Source organism: Cryptomeria japonica, chromosome 10, assembly GCF_030272615.1.
Source record: "Cryptomeria japonica chromosome 10, Sugi_1.0, whole genome shotgun sequence".
Taxonomy (NCBI): Eukaryota; Viridiplantae; Streptophyta; class Pinopsida; order Cupressales; family Cupressaceae; genus Cryptomeria; species Cryptomeria japonica.
In genome coordinates, this window is record NC_081414.1 from 227,199,274 (window position 1) to 227,223,060 (window position 23,787).

Sequence of the window (23,787 nt, forward strand, 5' to 3'; positions counted from 1 at the left end):
TAATTTTAATCTTTTCTCCTTAGGTACATGAATATAGATAGGGCATCCAAATATCCTAAGGTGGCTAATATCAGGTTTTGATTTAGTAAAGACCTCCTCAGGGGTCTTATCTTCAAGATGAAAGTGGGGACATCTGTTTTGAATGTATACAACAGTGCTAGTTGCTTCTGCCGAAAGATTGATATTTAGATTTTGATCAAGATTCATAGCTTTGGCAGCTTCAACGATTGCCCTATTTTTCCTTTCAGCTATCCCATTTTGTTGAGGGTTATAAGGTATTGTTAACTCCCTCTTAATCCCTGAATTTTTATAAAACTCTTTAAATAATTCTGATGTGTATTCCCCCCCATTATCAGTTCTTAGGGTTTTAATTTTATTTCCTGTGTAGTTTTCTGTTAGTGATTTGAATTCTTTAAACCTATTAAGGATCTCTTTTGATTCTTTACATTTCAGAAAGTAGATCCAGGTTTGCCTAGAGTAGTCATCAACAAATATTACATAATACAAAAATCCCCCCAATGAAGGTACGAACATAGGTCCACATATATGAGATTACTCTAAAATTTTAGTTGTTTTCCTAGTACTATTTTGAAAAGCACCCTTAGTATTTTTACCTAGAGCACATCCTGTGCATGCCCCTGAATGATATTGCTTTAACTTAGGTAGACCTGTGACAAGGTCTCCCATTGATGATAAAGCTCTAAAATTTAGGTGGCCTAGTCTTCTATGCCATATTTCATTTGTATCTGTAGTTTCATGAATTAGGGCTAAGTTGGGCTCTGTGCATAGCTCATACAAGTAGCCTTGTCTTTGACCAATTGTTTTAGCTTTCTTGATGGATGTGTTCTTTGGCCGAGCTAATACTTTGTTGTCCATAAAGGTTACTCTGTATCCATTGTCCTTCAATACTGATATTGAGACTCGATTTCTCTTGATGCCTGGAACATATAGTACTCCTCTAAGTTGTAATGATACACCTGACTTTAGTTTGATGGTGCAGGTTCCAACTCCTTTGACTGGATGTGTAGAGTCATCTCCGATAGTTACTTCCTCATCATTCTCCTCTTTCATGGAGTCTAGTACTTCTTTGAATCCTGTAATGTGTCTGGATGAGCCACTGTCGATCACCCAGGAGTTTACTTTGTTTTATGCTTGGTTTGTGAGTGCTGAATAGAGCACATACTTCTCGGAGTCCTCCTCCCTTTTAGATTTTCCTGTTTTGGCAAATGTGGCTTGCTTAGCACTTTTTGGACATTTGGCAACATAGTACCCAAATTTGTCACATCTGTAAAACTGAATTTGAGAAAGGTCCTTCTTGAAGGTGTTCTTGCCGTGATGACTTTTCCTCTTCCTGAATTGCTTCTGCTTGCTTTTCTTGTTTGAGTTCGTATTTAGAACTTGAAGATCTTCATCAATATTCTTCTGTTTGATCCCTTTCTTATTTTGCCTTGATTCCTCTTGGAGATAGTCAACCTTTAGCCTATCGAATTTTGGGAATTCATCGCTTGTACTAATGCCTTGGACGAATGTTTCCCATATGCTAGGCAACCCATCTAGAGCAATGAGGGTTAATTCTTTGCTTTGGATCTCATATCCAAGGGTTGCCAGTTCATCCCTTAGGGCAGATATTCACATAAAGTAGGCATTGATTGATTCTCCTTTTATCATGGCTATATGATTTATTTCTCTTTTTAAAGCCAAGTGTTGGCGTGGTATATTAACCGATGTGAATCGGTGTCTATGTTAACCAACACCGACCACTAACTAAAGGTTATATACATTAAACGGTGCATACTATGCCACCCGATAGCAACTCGATAATCATTATTATTTGCTGGGAACACATCCGATATAGATCGGGATAGATGGTTAACCTGATAACTATTGTTGATCACCAATGTGCCATGCAATAATATGATTATCGATATTGATATAAATGAGGAATGATTATCAAATAAAATAGCTTGAATTTTCTTAATGGTTTAATCGATAGGATAAATGATTAAATGAGAGACTTCATTTATCTCTTATTCAATCATTTATCTTACCGTAGCTACCATGCATTAACAAGGATAAGGTACCTTTAGGTATTTTATTTTGTGTTTGGTCGTGTACAAAAAACACATCAACACATCCCAACATGCCTTCTTTGTCGGTTCAGTGCATAACTTTGATTTCATGCACTTGAGGCTTTCCTTTGTTTCACCGGTAGATTCGGTGTGAGCCTTCAAACACTTGCCTTTACCTCTTCTTCCTTATCTCACAGAACTATAATGCACATTATGCATAATAGAATATAAGCTCCACTTATCGGTGGAGTGACACCTTGTCATCTGCATCCTGCATTGTACTCATGTGGCTTCCCTGTTTGTGCAGCATATCTTCAAACAGGCACATGTGATCCGGTGTTGGCACATTCTCTGTTAGTCATCTCTTCCCATGGTGACTGCATCTTCATTCGGTGGGAGTCCAGCTGTTTTGCAACTTCACAGCATATCGGTGACCTATTCATTCTTCTCTTCCGGTGTTGATGTGATTTAGGTAACATTCTGCCTCTTCATCACAAACAACAGCTCAAGCACCTTGCTCATCCTGCTTGTTCACTGGTCGTAAACTTGCCGGTTGACAACCACTCACTTGGTTGATTTGTCTTCTCAATGTCAACACATCACTTACCAGTTGACATCCTTTCCTTAGCGGTGATCCACTATACCGGTAGCCTGTCCATCTCAAACACACAAGTCAACCACTAACTTGTATACCGGTGACTCCAGTGGTCATTCCTCTTAATGACATTCTCTTCTTTACCTTACCGGTGTTCTGCAACACAAGGTGATATCAAAGATATCTCATCTTGTATTCCTGCATGACAATGTTGCACAAACATCTCTTCTACCAGTAGTCATCCCATACTAGTTGACATCAATGACAACACAATTGTGTATCCGAAATTTATTCAGAAGACTCTTGGCATACTTTGATTGAGAAATGAATACGTGGCTATCTGTTTGCCAAATCTCTACACCAAGACAATAATGGAGAAGTCCCAAATCTGTCATATCAAAAGTTTGGCACAAATTCTGTTTGACTTGGTTGATCAAATGTGCTACACTATCAGTAATGATCAAATCATCAACATAGATGACAAGAAGAAGAATATCACCACCAGTATGCTTGACATACAAATTGGGATCGAAAGGACTCCTTTGAAAGCCTTTATTAATCAATTACTTATCAATTTTTATGTACCATGCACGGGGAGCCTATTTGAGGCCATAGAGTGGTTTCACCAGTTTGTATACTTGGCGTTCCTTACTAGCAACCTTGACCTTGGAGGCTGCATCATATAGACTTCTTCTTGCAAATCACCATTGAGGAAAACACTCTTGACATCCATTTAATGGACTTCCCATCCAAATTGGGCTGAAATCGCGAGGACAAACCGGATGGTACTCATCTTGGCTGTGGGAGCAAATGTCTCCTCATAGTCGATACCCTCCTTCTATTAAAACCCTTTTGCTAGTAACTGAGCCATGTACTTATAAAGGGTTCCATCAGCCTTATACTTGATCTCATACACCCATTTGCAGCCAATGGGCTTCTTGCCTGGTTGAAGATTAGACAAGACCTAAGTCTTGTTCTTCAGAAGACTATTATATTTAGTTGCTTTAGCCTGTTCCCACTCAGGTACACCTGTAGTCTCTGAATATGTCCGAGGCTCATAAATACTGTGAATGTTGGCCATAAGAGCAAAATTAACTGTGTTCTGCTTGCTTTTACTTCTATCTGATCTACCCTCAATCAGTTCATCATCATGAAGATCACCAATGGTCTTGGCCCACCACTTAGGCCAGAGAGTAGAAGTATCGACATTTGCTGTAGGAGGAACACCACCACCTGGGATATCTAGAGCAAACTCATTTGGATGCAGATCTTGAGGTTTCTAAGGAAAGTTGAGTCGCGTAATGTCATGCTTGGGAGGCTCCACAATTGCAAAGTCAGCTGAATCCCTCCCATCAGGGGGAGCTAATGGAAGGCAAACACCCATATTTTTGGCCTTCAGAGGCTGATCTTAGGGCTCAAAACAGGAGAAGAAAAATGAAAAGGCCTTTGTTTTTCATCAAATACCACATCTCGACTGAATATGAGACAATCAATGTCAACATCAATCAGCTGATAAGCCTTGTGAGTGTCACTTTAGCCTGTGAACATCAATTTCTGGCTCTTGGAATCCAGCTTCTTGTGCTTGGCATCTAAAACCCAAACATAAGTAGTAGAGCCAAAAACCTTCAGATGACTGATTTTGGGCTTTCTTCCAGACCAGGGTTCCATTGTGGTCATTTTCTTAACGATTTGTGTGGGAGACCAGTTCAGAAGACGATTTCGTTATGGATTGACTGACAACATGATCATTATCAGGAATGAGACCTTCTTTAACAATATTGGAGGTGAGAGGATCATTATGGCAATATTGGTATAGTAACTTGTTGATTTCTTCGTGAGATTGAATAACATTCTACTAGAATAGTTGTTGTAATCCATGTAGTCATAGTTAAAAATTCAAGTTCAACAAAAATTGTTTGGTTTAAAATTTGACTCAAGTTGAGACTCTTGAAAATTTCGAAACATTAAAAGTAAATAAGGATGTAAATAGTCTTAGAAAACTGAATTTAGTGAACTCATGAGGAGTATTCCTTCATTTGTAGTAAAAAAAAGGAGTTAGATGCATTTAACAATGTTATGGTTATGTTGCTAAGTAAAGTGGTTACTGCATTTTTTTTGTTTTATTCCTTGACTTGCTCAACACGCAGCAACCTGAACTTAGAACTGTGGGAAAAATCATCTTGGGATGGGAGATTTTCTCTACATTTGAGAGGGGCAGCTCCTTCGTATGATGGGGGTGATTTCTCCCAGTAGTCATGCTTTCTAGGTAGTGGATCAAAATCATTCACAATAAAAGAATGTGGCACTTTCCTTACATTGTAAATGGAAATGCTGTTTTTTCTTTTGTGATAATGTTTGATATGTGTTTGCTGCAGTGTTTGCAAACTTACAATTACAACAGTTGAATAAATTCGTCCATCCTTTATGCCTCAATGAATGTGCACAATCTGTTCCAGGGCTTACACTAACAAACGTAGGTGCCAAACTTTTGATTTGCAAGTACATGTTAGAACCCAATGGTGGGCTTTATAAATGTGAATGCAATTGAAATCTCCACAGTTTGTTTTCATTTTAGGTTTTTAGGATGGAGATACAACATGGTAGTCTACTTCACTTCTCTTGCTATCACCCTGATGATGGATCATGGAGTTTGATCTGAAACGTTGGTAATAATAAAAATTCACATGGTCAAATCTAGAAATTACTTAGCAACATTGACATGGACTGTGGAAATCACATGCTTCTAATTGAATCTCCACCTGTCAACACTACCTAAGATTTTGGGGTTGTCATGCATGTTGGCAGCCTGCTTCAAAAGTCTGAAAGTCCAACTACTTTATACTATTTGGCTGTTTCATTTGCAAGATTTCTAGATAAGTCTGAATCCCCAACATGTGTATTATGAGGCCTTTTGTTTGTGTATTCATGTTTTATAAAAGTACTTAAAAAATGTATTTTTCTGCCCACATTCAATTCTTTTGTGTATGCATAAAATTGAGTACAAGATTAAGGTTTCAACAATGCAAAGTTGATTGTGAAATCTCAGTTATAAATTACTCAGTAACCATGCAGCTCCATTGGTTTCGAATGACTCAATACATTGATGTCATCTATACATGGGGAGTCCTAGCTGCAGACCATATTCATTTTCCTGTATCACCTCCAAATTATGATGAAGACAGAAAAAACCTTTTTGCATGGTGAATGTAAATAATGTACTCACATTGACTCATTAACCAACGGCACTTCTAAATGTGTGTTAATCAGTCTGCAAATAAGGAATTTGGAACTCCTTGGTAAGTAAAAGAAAGTAATCTGAATGTCGGTATAATTGGGCTTTCAAGGAAAAAGTAATCTGAATGTCGGTATAATTGGGCTTTCAAGGAAATGTTTCTATATCATTATCCAAAGTGTTATATGGACAGGATTATAGACCAAAAGAAATTTCTCATTTTCTCAGTACACAAGTATGTTTCGTCCATTGCCCATCCTTCTCTTTTTGTAAAGTTTTCATGAGCATGTGCTCCTCTAGTTTCCTTTCTAGTTTTTGCTGAGTGCATGGTGACATAGGCATTAATTATAACATTTTATAGTTCAATTGTTCATGCAATTTGAAGTTCTGCCAATTTTAAAATTTAGTTGGTTTTTTGGTTCGTGAATTCAAATTCAAGCAAGGTTTTGGGGTCTGTGAAATTGAAGTGTAGCAAAAGCCTGATTCTCTGCCATTTTATGCTTGTGGACTTTTCAACTGAATTACTTGCAAACTCTACTGAATTACTTGCAAACTCTGGTTTGCCTCCATGTTACATCTGTAAACTTTTTAACCAGGAAAAGTCCACATAACAAATTTTAAAAGAAAGATGTTCATTATTCCCCTTTGAAGTTGACACTTCATTTTAAGCAACTGGTGCATGAATAATAAATTGAATGAATGATTCAATAATCGGATAATTACATTGAACGATATACACACGTATATAAAGAGTCTACAAGACGACGTTCTATAAATAGAACAAAACGTTAAAGTAAAAGGCTAAAGAGCTAAACGCTAAATTAATTTTAAAGCTAATTACATAAAAAAAGTAAATGACCATTAAATAAGGAACTAAAAATAGGTGAGTAACATAGAATTAAATATTCTAATAGCCTCCCTTAATGGTCATGCTATCTATCACACCAAGCTGCCCTCTAAATTTGAAAAACTTTGCTGGGCTCAAGGACTTGGTGAGGATATTTGCAGTCTGATTTTCTGTAGGAATGAACTGCAGTATCATTGGTCCATCTTCAACATGCTGGCGGATGAAATGACAATGAAGCTCCACATGCTTTGTCCGCTCATGGAAGACTGAATTTTTGGCTAATTTCAGAACCCCTTGATTATCACAAAACAAGGGAGTAGGTCCTGGTTGAGACATTTGCATGTTTGCAAGCATCCTACGTAGCCAAATTGCCTCACATGTTGTCTTAACAGTTCCCCGATACTCTGCTTCGGTTGAGGAAAGAGCTATTGCCTGTTGCTTCTTGCTGGTCCATGTGATTGCACCTGTACCCAATCTGAAAACATACTCAGAAGTTGACTTTCTGTCATCAACACAACCTACCCAATCTGAGTTTGTGAAACCAACCAGCCTAGGATCTTTGCTTCTGCTGTACAGAATGCCAAAATCAGGAGTGCCCTTCACATATCTAAGCACACACTTTGCTGCAACCCAATGTTCAACTTTTGGGGCTGACATGAAGCGAGAAATATAGCTCATAGCATAACTAATGTCAGGTCTAGTGGCGGTGAGATAGATGAGGCTGCCCACTAGTTGCCTGAATGAAGACTCATCTACTACAGGTGAATTTGATTTGGCTGATAATTTCAGCCCTATCTCCATAGGTGTAGATGCTTTGCAATCTTGCATTCAAAACTTATCCAGTGGGCTCTTGGCATACTTTGATCGAGAAATGAGTATGTGGCCATTAGTCTGCCAAACCTCAACACAGAGACAATAATGGAGAAGTCCCAAATCTGTCATATCAAAATGCTTACACAAATTTTGTTTGACTTGCATGATCAAATGTGCTGCATTGCCAGTAATGATGAGATCATCAACATAGACTACTAGAAATAGAATATCATCACCAGTATGTTTGACATACAAATTGGGATCTGAAGGACTCCTCTGAAATCCTTGATCAATCAAGTACTTATCAATTTTTATGTACCATGCACGAGGAGCCTGTTTGAGGCCATAGAGTGCTTTGACTAGTCTACATACCTGGTGTTCCTTACCGGCAACCTTGAAACCCAGAGGCTACGTCATGTAGACTTCTTCCTGCAAATCACCATTGAGAAAGGCACTCTTGATGTCCATTTGATGGACTTTCCATCCAAAATGAGCTGAGAGAGCAAGGACAAGCCGAATGGTACTCATCTTGGCCGTGGGAGCAAATGTCTCCTCATAGTTGATGCCCTCCTTCTGTGAAAACCCTTTTGCTACTAACTGAGCCTTGTACTTATCAAGGGTTCCATCAACTTTATACTTGACTTTAAACACCCATTTGCAGCCAATGGACTTCTTCCCTAGAGGAAGATTTGACAATACCCAAGTGTTGTTTTTCAGAAGACTATGTTGCTCAGCTGCCATAGCCTTTTCCCACTCAAGTACACCTTTAGCCTCTGTATATGTCTGAGGCTCATAAATACTGTGAATGTTGGCCATAAGAGCAACACCTCTAATTGATCTACCCTCAATGAGCTCATCATCATGAAGATCACCAATGGGCTTGGCCCACCACTTAGGCCGGAGAGTAGAAGTACCAACATCTACTGCAGGATGAAGATTACCTGGAATATCTGGAGCAAGCTCCTTTGGATGTGGATCCAGAAGGTCTCTCGGAAAGTTAGGTGGTGCAATGTCATGCTTGGGAGACCCCACAACTGTAGAGTCAATTGAATTCCTCCCATCAGGTGGATCTAAGCGAAGGCGAACACCCATACTTGCAGCCTTTGGAGGCTGATCCTCAGTGCTCAAATCAGGAGAGGAAGGCTGAAAAGGCCCTCTTTCTTCATCAAATACAACATCTGGACTGAATATGAGGCGATTAGTGTCTATATCAATCAGCCGATATGCCTTGTGGTTGTCACTGTAGTTGGTGAACATCAATTTGACTCTTTGGATCCAGTTTGGTGCGCTTGGCATCTGGAATCCAAACATAAGCTATAGAGCCAAAAACTTTCAATTGACTGATTTTGGGCCTTCTGCCAGACCAAGCTTCCTCTGGAGTCATCTTCTTAACGGCCTTTGTGGGAGATAGGTTCAGAAGGTAGATTGCAGTGAAGACCGCTTCCGCTCAAAAGTGTTTTGGGACATTTCTATGCTCCAACATAGACCGAGCCATCTCAGGGACTGTACGGTTCCTGCGCTCAACAACACCGTTTTGCTTGTAAATGTTTTTCAATTTTCTATTCAATGAGCAAGATATATAATGTTATTGTATCTTTCATGTAATTGTCGATTCACTATATAATAAACCTAATTATTATATTGTATGTTGCAAATGGAGAGAGCATTTATTAATTTCGATGATCTTCCAACATTCACCGATCGATATGTATATGCAAATAAAGGAGATCAAGCAATACCTTGACCGGTCATGTCTATTAGACATGACCGATCAAGATATTACTTGATTGTGCCTCTTCAATCGTATTAACCGATACCAATTGGTGTTTTGTGCATTACGATTTGTAACCGATGTTAATCGGTATTTAGGCATTGGTTAAGAACCGATGTTGATCGGGATTTATATGCAAGGTTATATAGATATAAATCGAGGAATACGATCACAACAAGATTGTATATATGTGAATATCTACATAAGTCTTGAGTTATCATGCATACGATTATTGGTATAAGAAAAAACGAAAATAACATATTGAAGAGTAATTATAATAATCATCAGGCAAGGGAATGATAACTGAAGTCTTATCATAGTCTATCGATGAGATAGATGATTGAATGAGAGACTTCATTTATCTCTCATTCAATCATTTATACCGAGGCTATCATGTATCAACACTGCTAAGGGGCGTAAGGTGTGGTAAGCTGATGCTTAATGCCATGTGATGCACAAAAGCTGGTAAACTCTGAAGAACATAATTCCCCTCCATTGTCGGACTGAAGAGTGACTATTTGACAGCTAGACTCTTTTTCCACTAAGGCCTTAAACTTCTGAAACATGGTGAACACCTCTGATTTCGGCTTAAGAAAATAAACCCACATGTGTTTGCTGAAATCATCAACAAATAATAGAAAATACTTGCATCCAGTGACTGATGGAGTGTTCATGGCACCACAGATATCCGCATGAACGAGCTGCAAGACCTGGGATGCTCTCCAAGCATCTCCATCTAAAAACGGAGTCCTATGTTGCTTTCCAGCTTGACATGCTCCACAAACTCCATGATTCTGAGTTTGAATCTCAAGTATTCTTACAACTAGATCCTCTTGAACCAACTGAGAGAGATAGTGGACATTCAAATGCCCATATCGTTGATGCCAAAGAGTGCTGATGGAAGTACTCCTAGCTGCCATGGCGAGCTCCTGAGAACCAATAGAATCAACAAGTCTATAAAGACCATGATCCTCAATGCCAATTGCAACTGTATTGCAAGTCTCCTTGTCAACAATGCTGCAGTTGTGCAACGCGAAGACGACATCCAATTGTGGTGAATGTTGCATAATTTGATTGACTGACAACTAGATCCTCTCGAACCAATTGAGAGAGATAGTGGACATTCAAATGCCCATATCGTTGATGCCAAAGAGTGCTGATGGAAGTACTCCTAGCTGCCATGGCGAGATCCTGAGAACCAGTAGAATCAACAAGTCTATAAAGACCATGATCCTCAATGCCAATTGCAACTGTAGAACAAAATTCCCCTCCATTGTCGGACCAAAGAGTGACTATCTGACAGCCAGACTCTTTTTCCACTAAGGCCTTAAACTTCTGAAACATGGTGAACACCTCTGATTTCTGCTTAAGAAAATAAACCCACATGCGTCTGCTGAAATCATCAACAAATAATAGAAAATACCTGCATCCAATGACCGATGGAGTGTTCATGGCACCACAAATATCCGCATGAATGAGCTGCAAGACCTTGGATGCTCTCCAAGCGTCTCCATTTGAAAACGGAGTCCTATGTTGCTTTCTAGCTTGACATGCTCCACGAACTCTATGATTCCGAGTTTGAATCTCAAGCAATCCTACAACTAGATCCTCTTGAACCAACTTAGAGAGATAGTGGATATTCAAATGCCCATATCTTTGATGCCAAAGAGTGCTGATGGAAGTACTCCTAGCTGCCATGGCGAGCTCCTAAGAACTAGTAGAATCAACAAGTCTATAAAGAACATGATCCTCAATGCCAACTGCAACTGTAGTGCAAGTCTACTTGTCAACAATGCTGCACTTGTGCAATGTGAAGACGACATCCAGCTGTGGTGAATGCTGCATAATTTGACTGACTGACAGTAGATTGAGCTTCATACCAGGTACAAAGTATAAATTGAGGAATATCAAATCCCTCCCACCAGATGAAATCTAATCGTTGCCCTTGCCAACAACAGTATACTCTTCGCCTCCTCCAAAGATCATTGAATCAGTGAAAGGCATGTACTCTGTAAACCAATCCCGATGTTGTGTGAAATGCCGAGAGGCTCCAAAGTCAATGTACTAGGCTGATGATTGAACATCATCAGATGAGGTTTGGGCCATGAACGCATAGAAGACAGATTCTTTTGGATCAGGATGCGTGGCAAAATTGGCTTTTTGCTTGGACCCTCCTTGTTTGGATTGTTGGGATGCTATCAATTTCCTGCAATCTTTCACCAAATGGCCATATATATGACAGTAGGAACATTGTAAGCTCTTCTTCTTGGAAGACTGCTGAGGTTGACCTTGACCTTGTCTTTTCTGCTAGAAGAACGGAGCTTTACCCTTGTACTTATGCGACGTTGATGCTGTGAAAGCCTGTTCAGTGGACGAACTAGTGTTGCTTCCAAACTGCTGCTTCCATCGATCCCATTGTAGAAGCTTGTTGCAGAGATCAAGAAACTTCAGATCAATAGTAGTAGAGGAGATATTGAGCGTATCAATGAAGTGCTTGTAGGATCTGGGAAGGCTTTTTAGCGTGATCACTACGATATCCTCTTCCACCATGGTTTGCCCTATAGTTTCCAACTGGTCACAGAAGTCCTTGATCTTCGTAAGATGTGCCTGGATAGATGACTTCTCATCCATCATGATAGAAAACAGCATATTCTTCAGAAAGAAAGCTCGGCTCTTGTCAGATGTTTCATGAAGATCCTTTAAGAGATCCCAGATCTGCTTAGTTGTTTTACCTGAAGGCACCTGAGGGAGTTGATCATTTGTGATTGAGAGTTTGATAAGCATGATAGCCTCTCTATTCTTCACATCATGTTTGTCTTGATCATCACTTGCTGTTGTAGGACGAGATTCCTTGTCCAAAATAATCTGATCAAGGCAACGATACTAAAAAATGGTCAACATGCACTATTCCTAGGTGTTGTGGTTGCGGCCGTTGAACTTCTAACTGTGTTCCAACATGATGTTGGTCAAAGATGCCATCACGGAAATTGAGGTTGAACGAGGTCAACCAAGTGAAAGCAATAGATAGAAGATTATGATTTAAAAAATCAGAATAGAAGTCGCTGCAAAAATTTGAAACCCTGGAGGGGAATACCTGGGACGAATCCCAATGTGCAAATTTTGAAGTTTGGAAGAAACCCACAAATTAAAATTTGCTGCAGATTTAAAACCTGAGAATTTTCTTAAAAAAAAAAACTTAGAAAGTAATAATCTGCAAAAAATAAAAAAATGAACAAAAAAAAAGTGGCACAGATCCCGAGGTAGCTGTCTTAGCGGCCGGAATTTGTTTTCAGATTCCATCTTAGAACCCGAAAATTATGAATAATGTCTGCAGAAGGTCGAAAATCTTAAAAAAACGTAGTCACAATTTTGCTGCAGGCAGAATAGGAAATTGCGGGTCAATGAAAACCCTAGCTGGCGCCCAATGGTGAGCCGGAAAATGGCGGAAGGAAACCCTAAAAACAAACTCCCGCCGGCGTTGCTATGCAGAAAATCGCGGGCCTGTGTTTTTTTCCACGATTTTCAAAAATCGCGTGCCTGTTTTTTCCGCGATTTTCAGAAATTGTTCGCTGGATTTTCCGTGATTTTCAGAAATCGTGCGCTGGATTTTCGCGATTTTGAGAAATCGTGAGCTCAGAAAACGAAAAATAATTGTTTCCTTCGAAAACCCTAGGACCTGCAACAAAAAAACTCCGGAAAAGAAACCCTCAGCCTGCCTAAAAAATTCACCCAGAAAGAAAAGAGATCTCTTTTTTAAAAAAAAAAAAACTCTTCAAAGAAAAAACTCCAAAAATTTTATTAAAAAAAACTTCTGATTTTTTTTTTAAATTTTCATGCTCTGATACCATGAAAAATAAATTGAATGAATGATTCAATAATCGGATAATTTCATTGAATGATATACACACATATATAAAGATTCTACAAGATGATGTTCTATAAATAGAACAAAACGTTGAAGTCAAAGACTAAAGAGCTAAACGCTAAATTAAGCGTAAAAGCTAAATTAAGCTTAAAAGCTAATTACATAAAAAAAGTAAATGACCTTTAAATAAGGAACTAAAAATAGGTGACTAACATAGAATTAAATATTCTAATAGTGCAAACATCAAAATTCGTGTAATCTTGATAAAACTAAAATATGCAGCACATAATTTTGAGCAACCTTTGAACAGCAACTGTTTCATGATTGCCTTGGAAATTCAAGTATGACTCTGTGACAAACAACCATATGACTCAACATAGACAATCATCGACATTTAAAAGATTTTTTCTTGAATCACCAACCAAGATTGTAGCCAACGAGTTAAGACTTGATTACGTTTAGACAGGATAGAACCTTTATAAATGATTCATAGCACTTGCTCAACCTCAAGGAGGTGACTTTGATTGATGTATTTTGACTTGGTGGATTCAAAAGTTTAAAATTGTAACAATTAAAATTTGAGGACAGTAGATTTCAAGCTACAAATCTGTATAAACGTTTTACAAATTTCTTCTCCAACTAAAGCTTCCAAGTGGGTATGCTTGAACTCAATGGCAATCATTTTTGTTGAGGAGCAATATCATCCTCATGCATATCACAATCTTCCAGTGAAACCCCTATTGATGCTTTACCTTTTGCCTTTGCTTGTGCCACTATGTGTGCTGCCCATTTGATTACTTCCCTTTTAAATAATCAATCTCATCTATGGAAAACATAGGCTGCACATCATCAACAATTCAATTTGAACGATGTCATCCAAGTACAAGTAAGGTCATTTAGGTGTTTTTGAGTTAACTTGTGCTCCTTTCTTGAATGGCGTCAAATGCACTCCAGTAGTGCTCACCCAAAAGTGATACATGGTTGGGACAAAATGCAGATTTCAAGGGTTTGAAGATTAGGTGTTTTTACACCAACGATCTTCCCATTACAAATGATCAAATGAAAGGCGTCAGTTTGCTTTGAATTTTTACTGTTGTTTTGGATATCATGACTTGTTGTAGGCCCTCAAATATTTGTATGTTTCTATACATATTACTCTGTCACTTTTTTGGTGGGTCGTGTAAACACATCTAACTCTACTTCTCTTCTTTTTCATGCAATCATCTTCAGAAAAGGATACTTGGAAGAGATAGATATGAGTTATGACCTTACCCTTACTTGAACTATGCATTTGTTTGGGTACATACACTATTTACATGGCAACAAATTTGTTCCTTTGAGTTTTGCTGCCAATTCAGATATTTTTTCTAATAATTGTCTGATAAGCTGTTTGAAGATCTTTTGGGCTTGAAAGGAATTGAATGTAAAATGTCTACCAACTATTTTATTGTCTGATTGAGTTGTTTGAAGATGCTTCTTAAGCTCAAACATAAGTGTAAGTGGAATGCGTGCCATTTAAACTCGTAACATAGTTTGATTTTCTCCTGACCATGAAACTAAAATTGGAGCAATTTACTAATGCCAATATATTGATTGTGTTTTACTTTTTAAATATATTTTTCTTTTTTGTCTTTATGGTAAGTTTGATTTAATCTAGTTGGATTGCTATCCCTTTTCAGGCCTCACAGTGGCTAACTGCACGGAATGTAAGGACTTTGAAAATGACAGAAGATGTACTCATGGTTAGGCTTAGTCCCACTGGCAAACACATTGCTGTTGCTTTGTTAGACTCTACAATCAAGGTCAGAATTGCAAAATTTATAGTGTTTTTGTAGCTACATAAGACTGATCATAGGAGTACCTAGAAAGAAAGTAAAATACAATTACATGAACTCCTTTAAATGGTGTAAGGTAATTTAACTGTACAGCAATGCATGAAAAGAGGCTTCTTAAAATATTTCCATGTAGCGGAGGCAAAGCTAATTTGAAATTACCTTGAAAGATTGTGAGTGAAATGAAATGAAATTAAAATAGATTTAATGTCTTTGCAGAATAAGGAAAAGACAATCTTGTAGACCACAACAGAGTGTGCCGCTTATATGGCGCACAAAAATTAACGATGATTATTGTTTCATATGCCAGGATTCTTGTTACTATTAACAATCTACAATGTGTGTAAAAAGTAAAAATCCTTTCAAATCTTTACAAAGAACTTCTGTCTGAGTTATTGCTGGTGATAGAATTTATTCAATCCTGGAAAGGCTGCTATAGAACTTCATCTGATGTATTACTGTTGAGAGAATTCATCCAATCTTGGAAAGGCTGCTATAACCTAACACAGGATCAACTGAAATTTCTTGTAACTGCATTTCTGAGATTTTTGCTGAGTAATATTGGACAAAGTGATATGACATAAATGGCCTCATGTAAATCGCAATCCCTCAGAATACACCATTCATAAATCACGGACAATTTGTTCTCCATTGGTATTCAAACTTCCAACAATAAAATCATTATAAAGTTCCTAATATGACAAATCACGTCTATTGTTGATGCAGCAGCTAGAGTAAGTTCAAGTTCCCTCCGGAGCACTTCATAATAACAAGACAGTTCCCTTCTGGATCACAGCCTGACCAGCATGCTAATTTGGTGTCTCAGACCCCGCAATGAAATCTGTTTAGTTTTTGTTAGATATATTGTTTTAAGTTTGTAACTCCTTGGGTTTGAACCTTTGTGACAGCTTGTGAATAAATAGCCTCGCCAATTCGCATACACCATTGGAGGTAGGGGTTGTCATGAAGAATTCTATGCTGCAACACTTTGCTAAGTCTACAACACCGGTTCAAGTATCACATATGATCACTAATACCACTTAAGTGTACAATTTCTGCTGTATATCTAGCCAGAGCATATCATTAATATATATACACAAGTTCTCAAGATAATTTAGGTCTCATATTTCTTAGCAGTTTAGAGTATCTGTTTTTGACCTATTCACTGTATGGCAACTGTTTTTGTTGATCCTGAATTGTAGGAAATCTGCTTGATGGTTATTGTTATTCTTGGCCTGATACCTTTGGAAAGTGACATGTAATGTGACTGCTTGAGATTTCAAAGAAGATTATTTTGGTATGGTTTTGTAACTCAAGTTTCTGCTATGCTCCTGGTTCTTAGGAAGTATATAATATATTCTCCAATATGGCGGCTGTATTTAAGTTACAAAATTTTTACCGTTGTGATAACCCTATATTCTTCATGTTCAATGTACTGAAGGCTCAAAATGAGGAGTGTTTTGATGACCTTGTCAACGTTATATTCAACTTATTTTTGTCACTGAACATATCATTCAGACTTTTTTCAACATTTTCTTCTTCACTCAATTGACATTACGTTAGCTATACCTTACCAAAAATATGTTACATTAAAGTGTTGCAGATATTATATGAAGGCGATTATGAATGTCGTAAAGTAATAGGAACATATTTCATATACATACATACATACATACATACATACATACATATACATATACATATACATATACATATATATATAGACATATGTATACATACATACATACATACATATATATGTATATATACGTGTGTGTATATATATATGTATATACGTGTGAATATATATATGTATATATGCATGTATATATGTATACACATATATATGTATATACGTGTGTGTGTGTGTATATATATATATATGTACACACACACACATATATGTATATATGTATGTATGTATATATGCATGTATATATGTATAAATACATACATAAATACACACGCATATGTATATGACTTATTATCTCTTCCTTCAAATTCACCTAGGACTTGCATTTGCACCTAGCTTTCTTCATTGTGGTATGACAAACTGGAATTAGATGTGGTATGTACCTTGATTTGAACAATCACCATTTGTACATGTTAGCATGTGACATGTCTCGTACTCTCTAGGAATTTGTACAAGGGTCTCCCCCATGAAATCTCTAATGGTGTACCACTTTAGGTTATCCATTTTAACAAATGTTTTGTAAATATTTATGATGTTTTGAGTGCAACCTTATGCACAAGTTTCATCAACACACTTAGTCTTGCATAATCTCAATGCACACAATTGTTGCACAACTCCACACTTGGTGCTTGTGTGCAATTGTGCAACATTGCTCATGTGCATAGTGTGGTATTGCACGTGGCTGCACATGTTGGTGCCTAGCTAGACTATAGATGTGTGCATCTACACCACGAGAAATGCCACCGTACACACACAACACTTGACAACCTTTCTGACACAGGAAATACACTATATGAGTTTAACATTTGGCACTATACATACATGACATATGGTAGTGGCCATGCCCTACAAAATGACATCATGTGTGTTTGGCACTCGGTAACATCCCATCCACATATACCATGTGACTATACACGTTAGACACGTGCCAACATCAATTTGGCATCTTATTGTAATATTATGAATAAATACTTGCATTGCACATCACATATGCTTATGGAGGAACCTAGTGATTTACATCTTAATCCTTTGTCAGTATATTCTTTGTTCATTCTTAATAGAAGTGGCATATTTGTTAGAAGTATTCCATGCATCAAATGTGTATTTGGTCTGTAATTCTATTTTCTATCTACATTGATCTTTTCCAATACTAGCTAATATAACAATATCTTTCCCTAGACCACTTGCCATCGAGGCCATTAGTATCAACTATTCATGCTTGTTGAAACGTGTAAAAAATAGTAAAGGAGCGTGGTGCATTTGGTTCAACTTCTGAGAATCTGGATGAACACTAAAAGTAGAGAAAAATGGCTAAAAATTTCAATTTTAAGGTTAAGTAAGCGTTTAAATAGATGCTCATAGAATTCATCTTACCTTGGAAATCTAGCACCAAGAATCTTCAGATAGTTTTGCGATTTCATGATCCAACTCTGACCAACACCACAACATCTAGGACAACTTTTTTGTACACAACCCAATCCTTTCAAAATTCAAGTGAGTCTAGATATTTCTATGTTTGAAGCCAAAATTGATGCCTTATTGGATATTTGGATTCTACAAGTTGGAGCAAACTTCTTGGTCAACAATTTTATTAACATTAAGAAGATTTACTTTGTAGCATTGAAAATGTCTATTTTAGTGCCTCACAAGTGGCAAGCACTCAACACAATGCTATAGGGATCTTGGGATGACTTTTTCAACGTTTGTAGGAGGAATTCTATTTATTTAGACATTATGAGGTTGAATTTGTTGTGCAAATGTAAGTAGTTAATGGAGATCTACATTAAGTACAACTATTTTGCGCATTGCATGAGAACCTACCTTATTGAGAAAGACAAAGTGCTTAAATAAATCAGCAGATTATCACCTTTTATTCAATTCTAAAATGGAGCTTCTGAGTTCAGATGCCTTAGGACAAGCACTTGACAATGCATTTAAAATTAAAGAAAGTCAAAACTTATGCAAAAGTTTTCCTTGCACACAAGCAAGCCCATGTAGGTAACAAGCTTGAAGCCTTTCATTGGAAAGCAACATTCCTTTGTGCAAAAGCAACTACAACACCTCAGACCAACTACATAGAGCCCTAGAGTATCCTCATCATTTTCACTAATTAGTGACAAGGGTAGGATCACTGCACTATTCCCCTCAACAACATTGAATGCTGCGTGCAATTGTCACTAGTTGCACAAGCTATATCATATTCTTACAAGGTCAAGGAGATGGATTAGGAGGCACATTGTCTCAACGCTATGGTTGAAATCTTTATCACTTTCGAGAAATGTGGACTTCTCTTCCACATGAAGTGTTGGGTCAATGAACCACTTGTCCACATTATCTTTTGATGTCAGTCAAAAGAACCATCATGCACAATATATTAGGGTCCCTAGGTCCTTCTTCCAACACATCTAAATCCCTTCTCTCTAGGACAGTTGCAATGAGGAAGAAGACATCTAGGTAAGGTGACAATGCGATTTCAAGTATTTTGTCAAACCTATGCAAGACGATAGTGGACAATACATGTTGGCAATTGTCAATTTAGTTTCCATGAGTTGATATCATAGGCCAAATTAGCTTTGGTCTTTGGAAAACAATGTGGCAAGAACATTGTCCATGTACAAAAGTTTGTGGTTCTCATGGCTTGTCTAGAGGCATTTGTGCAAGCAAGGATGCGAGTGCTAGCAGTGCATCATTGTGCTAATCCGATCACAAAAACATTAACTTGACATTATATTGTAATAGTACATTGATAAAACACAAGCGTCCTCCAATAATTTGTGCCATACAACATCTACTTGATTTGGTTATCAGATATCCTTGCCTAAACAATCCTCTATATTGTAGGTTTTTCGTGGGGAATATTAAGTTTGATGCCAAATCTCCAACCTTGCTCTTCTCCATGCAATGGTCTAATAGTCTTCATCTCCAAGAAAGATGGCAAATGATGCCTCTACATTGACTATTATGTGCTCAATGAAATCATGGTGAAAAATAAATATCCTATGCGTTGCATTGATGACCTATTGGACTAGCTCTGTGGTGCACTATACTTCACAAAGATCTATCTTAAATTGAGATATCATCAAGTTCCATTTCAAATTGAGGATATTTAGAAGACAATTTTCAAAACTTGTGAAGGAGTGTATGAATGGATAGTCATGCCTTTTAGCTCAAACAATGTGCCAACAATATTCATGTGCCTAGTGAACAATGTCTTGTGACACTTCACTAACTCCTTTGTGTAATGCCTATTTTAGCAATGCTTGACCTTGTGCACCCTTTTGAAGTTTAGATTGATACATATGTGAAATGACTATGCATTTGTTGCAATAATCACTCAACATGGGCACTCTATTGTGTATCATTCAAACACTGTTAGTGACATAATTCAATGCTTTTCAACCTACAAAAAGTTGTACACCATGGTACATGTTATCAAGTAATGACATGAGTACTTCTTGGGTAAGAAGACTTTCATTCACTGTGATCATAAGCCACTTTGGTTTTTATGTACATATTTGCAATAGCTCCATCTAGTGATTAAGCACAATTAGAGAAATACAGCAAGATACTCAACTATCTTAACCAATAGTTAGTTCATGCACTCATCACATTGTTCGACTTGTGCAGCCATAACTACTTTGATTGGGAAAACCTTTACCCAACAAACATTCCATATTGTGTTTGTGGAAGGCAAGTTAGTTGGCAAGTTCTACTCGTTTGACAAGCTTCTTTACAATGTTATACATCTTTGTGTTCTAGATGGCATGCTATGCTAGATAACCATTTGTGAGGCACATTTTGCTAAGGCAATTGGACACTTAAGCATTATGGAGACACCAGTAGCTCTTTACCATAATTTCTACTGACTTTGTATGCATTCAAGATCAAGTGCTACATCATGTCTTTCATTCCTTGTGTTGAAAACAGTTTTAAACTCGGCCAAATTTGAACTTTCTTGAGCTTGTCATACCCCATTGGTCATCATTTCAAACTTTCATATCAATGAACCCTTCTGAAATAACTTCCTAAACTTTTTTCAAAATAGACTCTGGTGTATCTTGAGTAGCTCAACTTGCCTAATCACAAAAACAATTAATTTTGATAATCCGTAACATGTGATACAAAATCCTTTTACAAGGTTGATTCTAACCTCATTTTGCCCCATGTGGCCAATTTTCGTGTCAAAAACTCCTTGCCATTTGAGAGATTTTAAAGTTCTAATTTTTTGCAGGACAATTTATGGAAAGAGCCAAATTTCGGTTGACTAGAGGAGAAATAGAAGATGGGTTATGTTTCAGGGTTGATATGCACCATCTGGTCAAAATTGCTTGCAAAAATGAGTTTTCAGTTAAGAATTATAGGATTTTCCTTTTTTTTTTTGGCCTAGGGTCATTGTTATCAAGTTCCAAAGTTAATCTTGACTCTAAATGTCATAAAGTCTTCCTTAAATCATGTTTGGGTTCAAGAAAATCAATTAAGTTTTGAAACTTTTTGAAGTTAAAATCTTGCCAACAAGACAACCTTGTTGGATCCCGACAAGTTTGTCACAACCTCTTATTAATTATGAAACAAAGTTTTAAAAGCAAAATGGCACTCTCAGTGGTTGTGGAAATCATTTAACAGGTCAATATGCTATTTCAAACATGTAAAGGAAGGTGAAAGCAAAAGGTTGAAAGATCTTTTGACATTTTGAAAATTTGTGGCATTTGAAGTGGTCGTCACAACCACTCAGATGCCCGACACTCTGCTTAGTGAATAATAAAGTGCAACATTTGAAAAGTTATTTTGGGCATATGGAAAGTATTTGCAACCAACATCACCACTTGAGGGGGTTGCAAAAACCACCTTTTGATCTGACATATATTACAGAATGTAGCTACAGATGATCCTAGATCACTATGGTCGTGACATACACACGAACTGGATCTGGCTAACAGAGATTTCAAAACTTGCCTCCACGTTTCCATTTTTGTACACAGTGAACAACTGAATTGTTTAACAAAATGCCTCAAAGAGATGTCATCTCAGTGAATGTAATGATTGCTGGAGCAAAAGATTGAGGAGAGTTTTTGAATAGGCTGAAGATTGTAATGAAGTCATGGAGTTAGATAGACAAATAATTCTCTTTATAGATGAAATTCGCATTGTCATTGGAGCAGGTGCAACTAATGGATTTATAGGTGTTGTCAAAAATAAATTTAAATATCCAAATGATAACTTAATATTGATTAATTTAATAACAATAAAATAATAAAATATTATTGTCACTTTATTTAATATATTTCTCCAAATGTCTAGATACTTCCTGGAGGGCTTTATAAGGAGGTCTTGGGTTGTGGCAAAGGCATGCTCTGATTTGATAAATGTATTATGTTTTCTGGAGACAAAAACCTTCAGGTTTTTAAGAGAAGGGCTGGAGGAAACCCTAGTTCTTCCAAAGGGGGGTGGATTTGTGTCGGAGTCTACATCTGTGCCAAATATGTGAAGCCTTCTTTTGAAGACAAATTTGCAAAAATAAAAGATATTTACAAGCTGAGGTAATTTTGTATCTTCTTGGAGATATGAAGATTTTATTCTGAATATGATATGCCCGTGGTATTGAAATGTATGTATTTAATAAATATCTGGCGTGAGTTATTGGGAGTTTATTGTATATCGCCTGCTGAGTAAGATAAGGAGTTTGATATATATTTTATACCTGCCGTTAGAATAACATTGGCGAATTCTTATTTATTGGCAATAATAAGAAAATCTACATTTGGTGGTTTGATTAATGTGAGCAGATGTAATTGTGGAGTCGGGCTGGGTTGGTATTGTGAACTTCTCATTAAACGCCTACCATTAATAAGCTAAGGAGATGGGGCTTTAATACGCACTCTTGGATCAACCTTTGGAAACGTCAAATAGAAATCTAGATTCTCATTGCTGTTCGAAGACTTTGGTGATAGGTTGGGAAGATATCTGAGGTCGGAGCCAGCATCATTCAGACTACTCTGTGAAGACGAAGGAGCATCAAGATTTCTGGGTGTAAGAGTCAGGCACAAAGGCAGAAAAGGAAACTATAATCCTTATTGTCAGTGTGTCTCTCGACACCTGCCAATAAGAAGGTCGGTAGCTGCAGATAATTCTGTCTTTGTAATAGAGTCTGAGCAAAGGCAAGTTCAGCATGAATAAAGAAGGAAGGACTAGGCCTGTATTGAATATTGAAGGGTTTGTAATAAATCAATACCGTGTACGAATTAGAGGGAAGCTTGTAAGTGGCATATCAAATCTGAGATTACTTCCGTATTCTTTGTTTGGAGTAACTGAAACATGTCTTAAAGATTGATATAAAATCGTGTGGCCTTTCCCTGTATCTTTCATCATAATTGGAGAATGTATATGCAATGTAACTATTTAATTAAAACTAACAATAGAAATCCAGCTTCCTATATGTCTATTTCAATAGCCAGGGTTTGTTTTCAGTCTGTGTGTAAGCAATTTTTTGTTTGCTATTAGAAGCGGGACATCTCAATGGAGCAGGTGCAACTAATGGATTTATAGGTGTTGGCAATTTACTGAAGCCCATGCTTAGATGTAGAGAGATGCGTTGCATTGGAGGAACCGCTCTTGATAAATGCTGTTAATTTTAACACTTTCAGATTCACATAACTTAGAAATTTAGATTTAGATTGTTTAACTGAAAGAAAATGACAATATAGAAATAAACAAATTAACAGCAAGACACAGTTACCTGGGAAAACCTCCTAGGAGGAAAAACCCAGCCAGAAAAGATCCTTAGATCTGATTATGGATTATAGTTATGTAGTCATTACAACACTTATCTCATGTATTTGCAGGTTCAGATGTTGCTGTCACAAGAGGTATGAGGTGACAGCCTTCAACAATCATTTGCTGTCATATGAAGGATAGATGCTGCTGCTCCAGTACCCTAGATTTTAGGCCTCCAAGGAATTCGCTGTGTATGACCTAGATAGCAGTCCTTTATGCAGTTCGCTTGGTATACATAAATGGTAGTCCTTGCTGTGTGTGTATAAATAGCAGATCTCCAATCAGTTCGCTGTGCATTT

General features: G+C 37.3%; 1 protein-coding gene across 1 annotated transcript in view; it reads left to right on the forward strand.

Annotated features, from left to right (window-relative positions):
- LOC131077813 (uncharacterized) overlaps positions 1-23,787 on the forward strand; it is a 75,012-nt gene that overhangs the window by 26,721 nt on the left and 24,504 nt on the right. Inside the window, exon 4 of the mRNA XM_058015378.2 lies at positions 14,872-14,994. Coding sequence (XP_057871361.2) covers positions 14,872-14,994 — 123 coding nt within the window. The remainder of the gene's footprint in view (positions 1-14,871; positions 14,995-23,787) is intronic.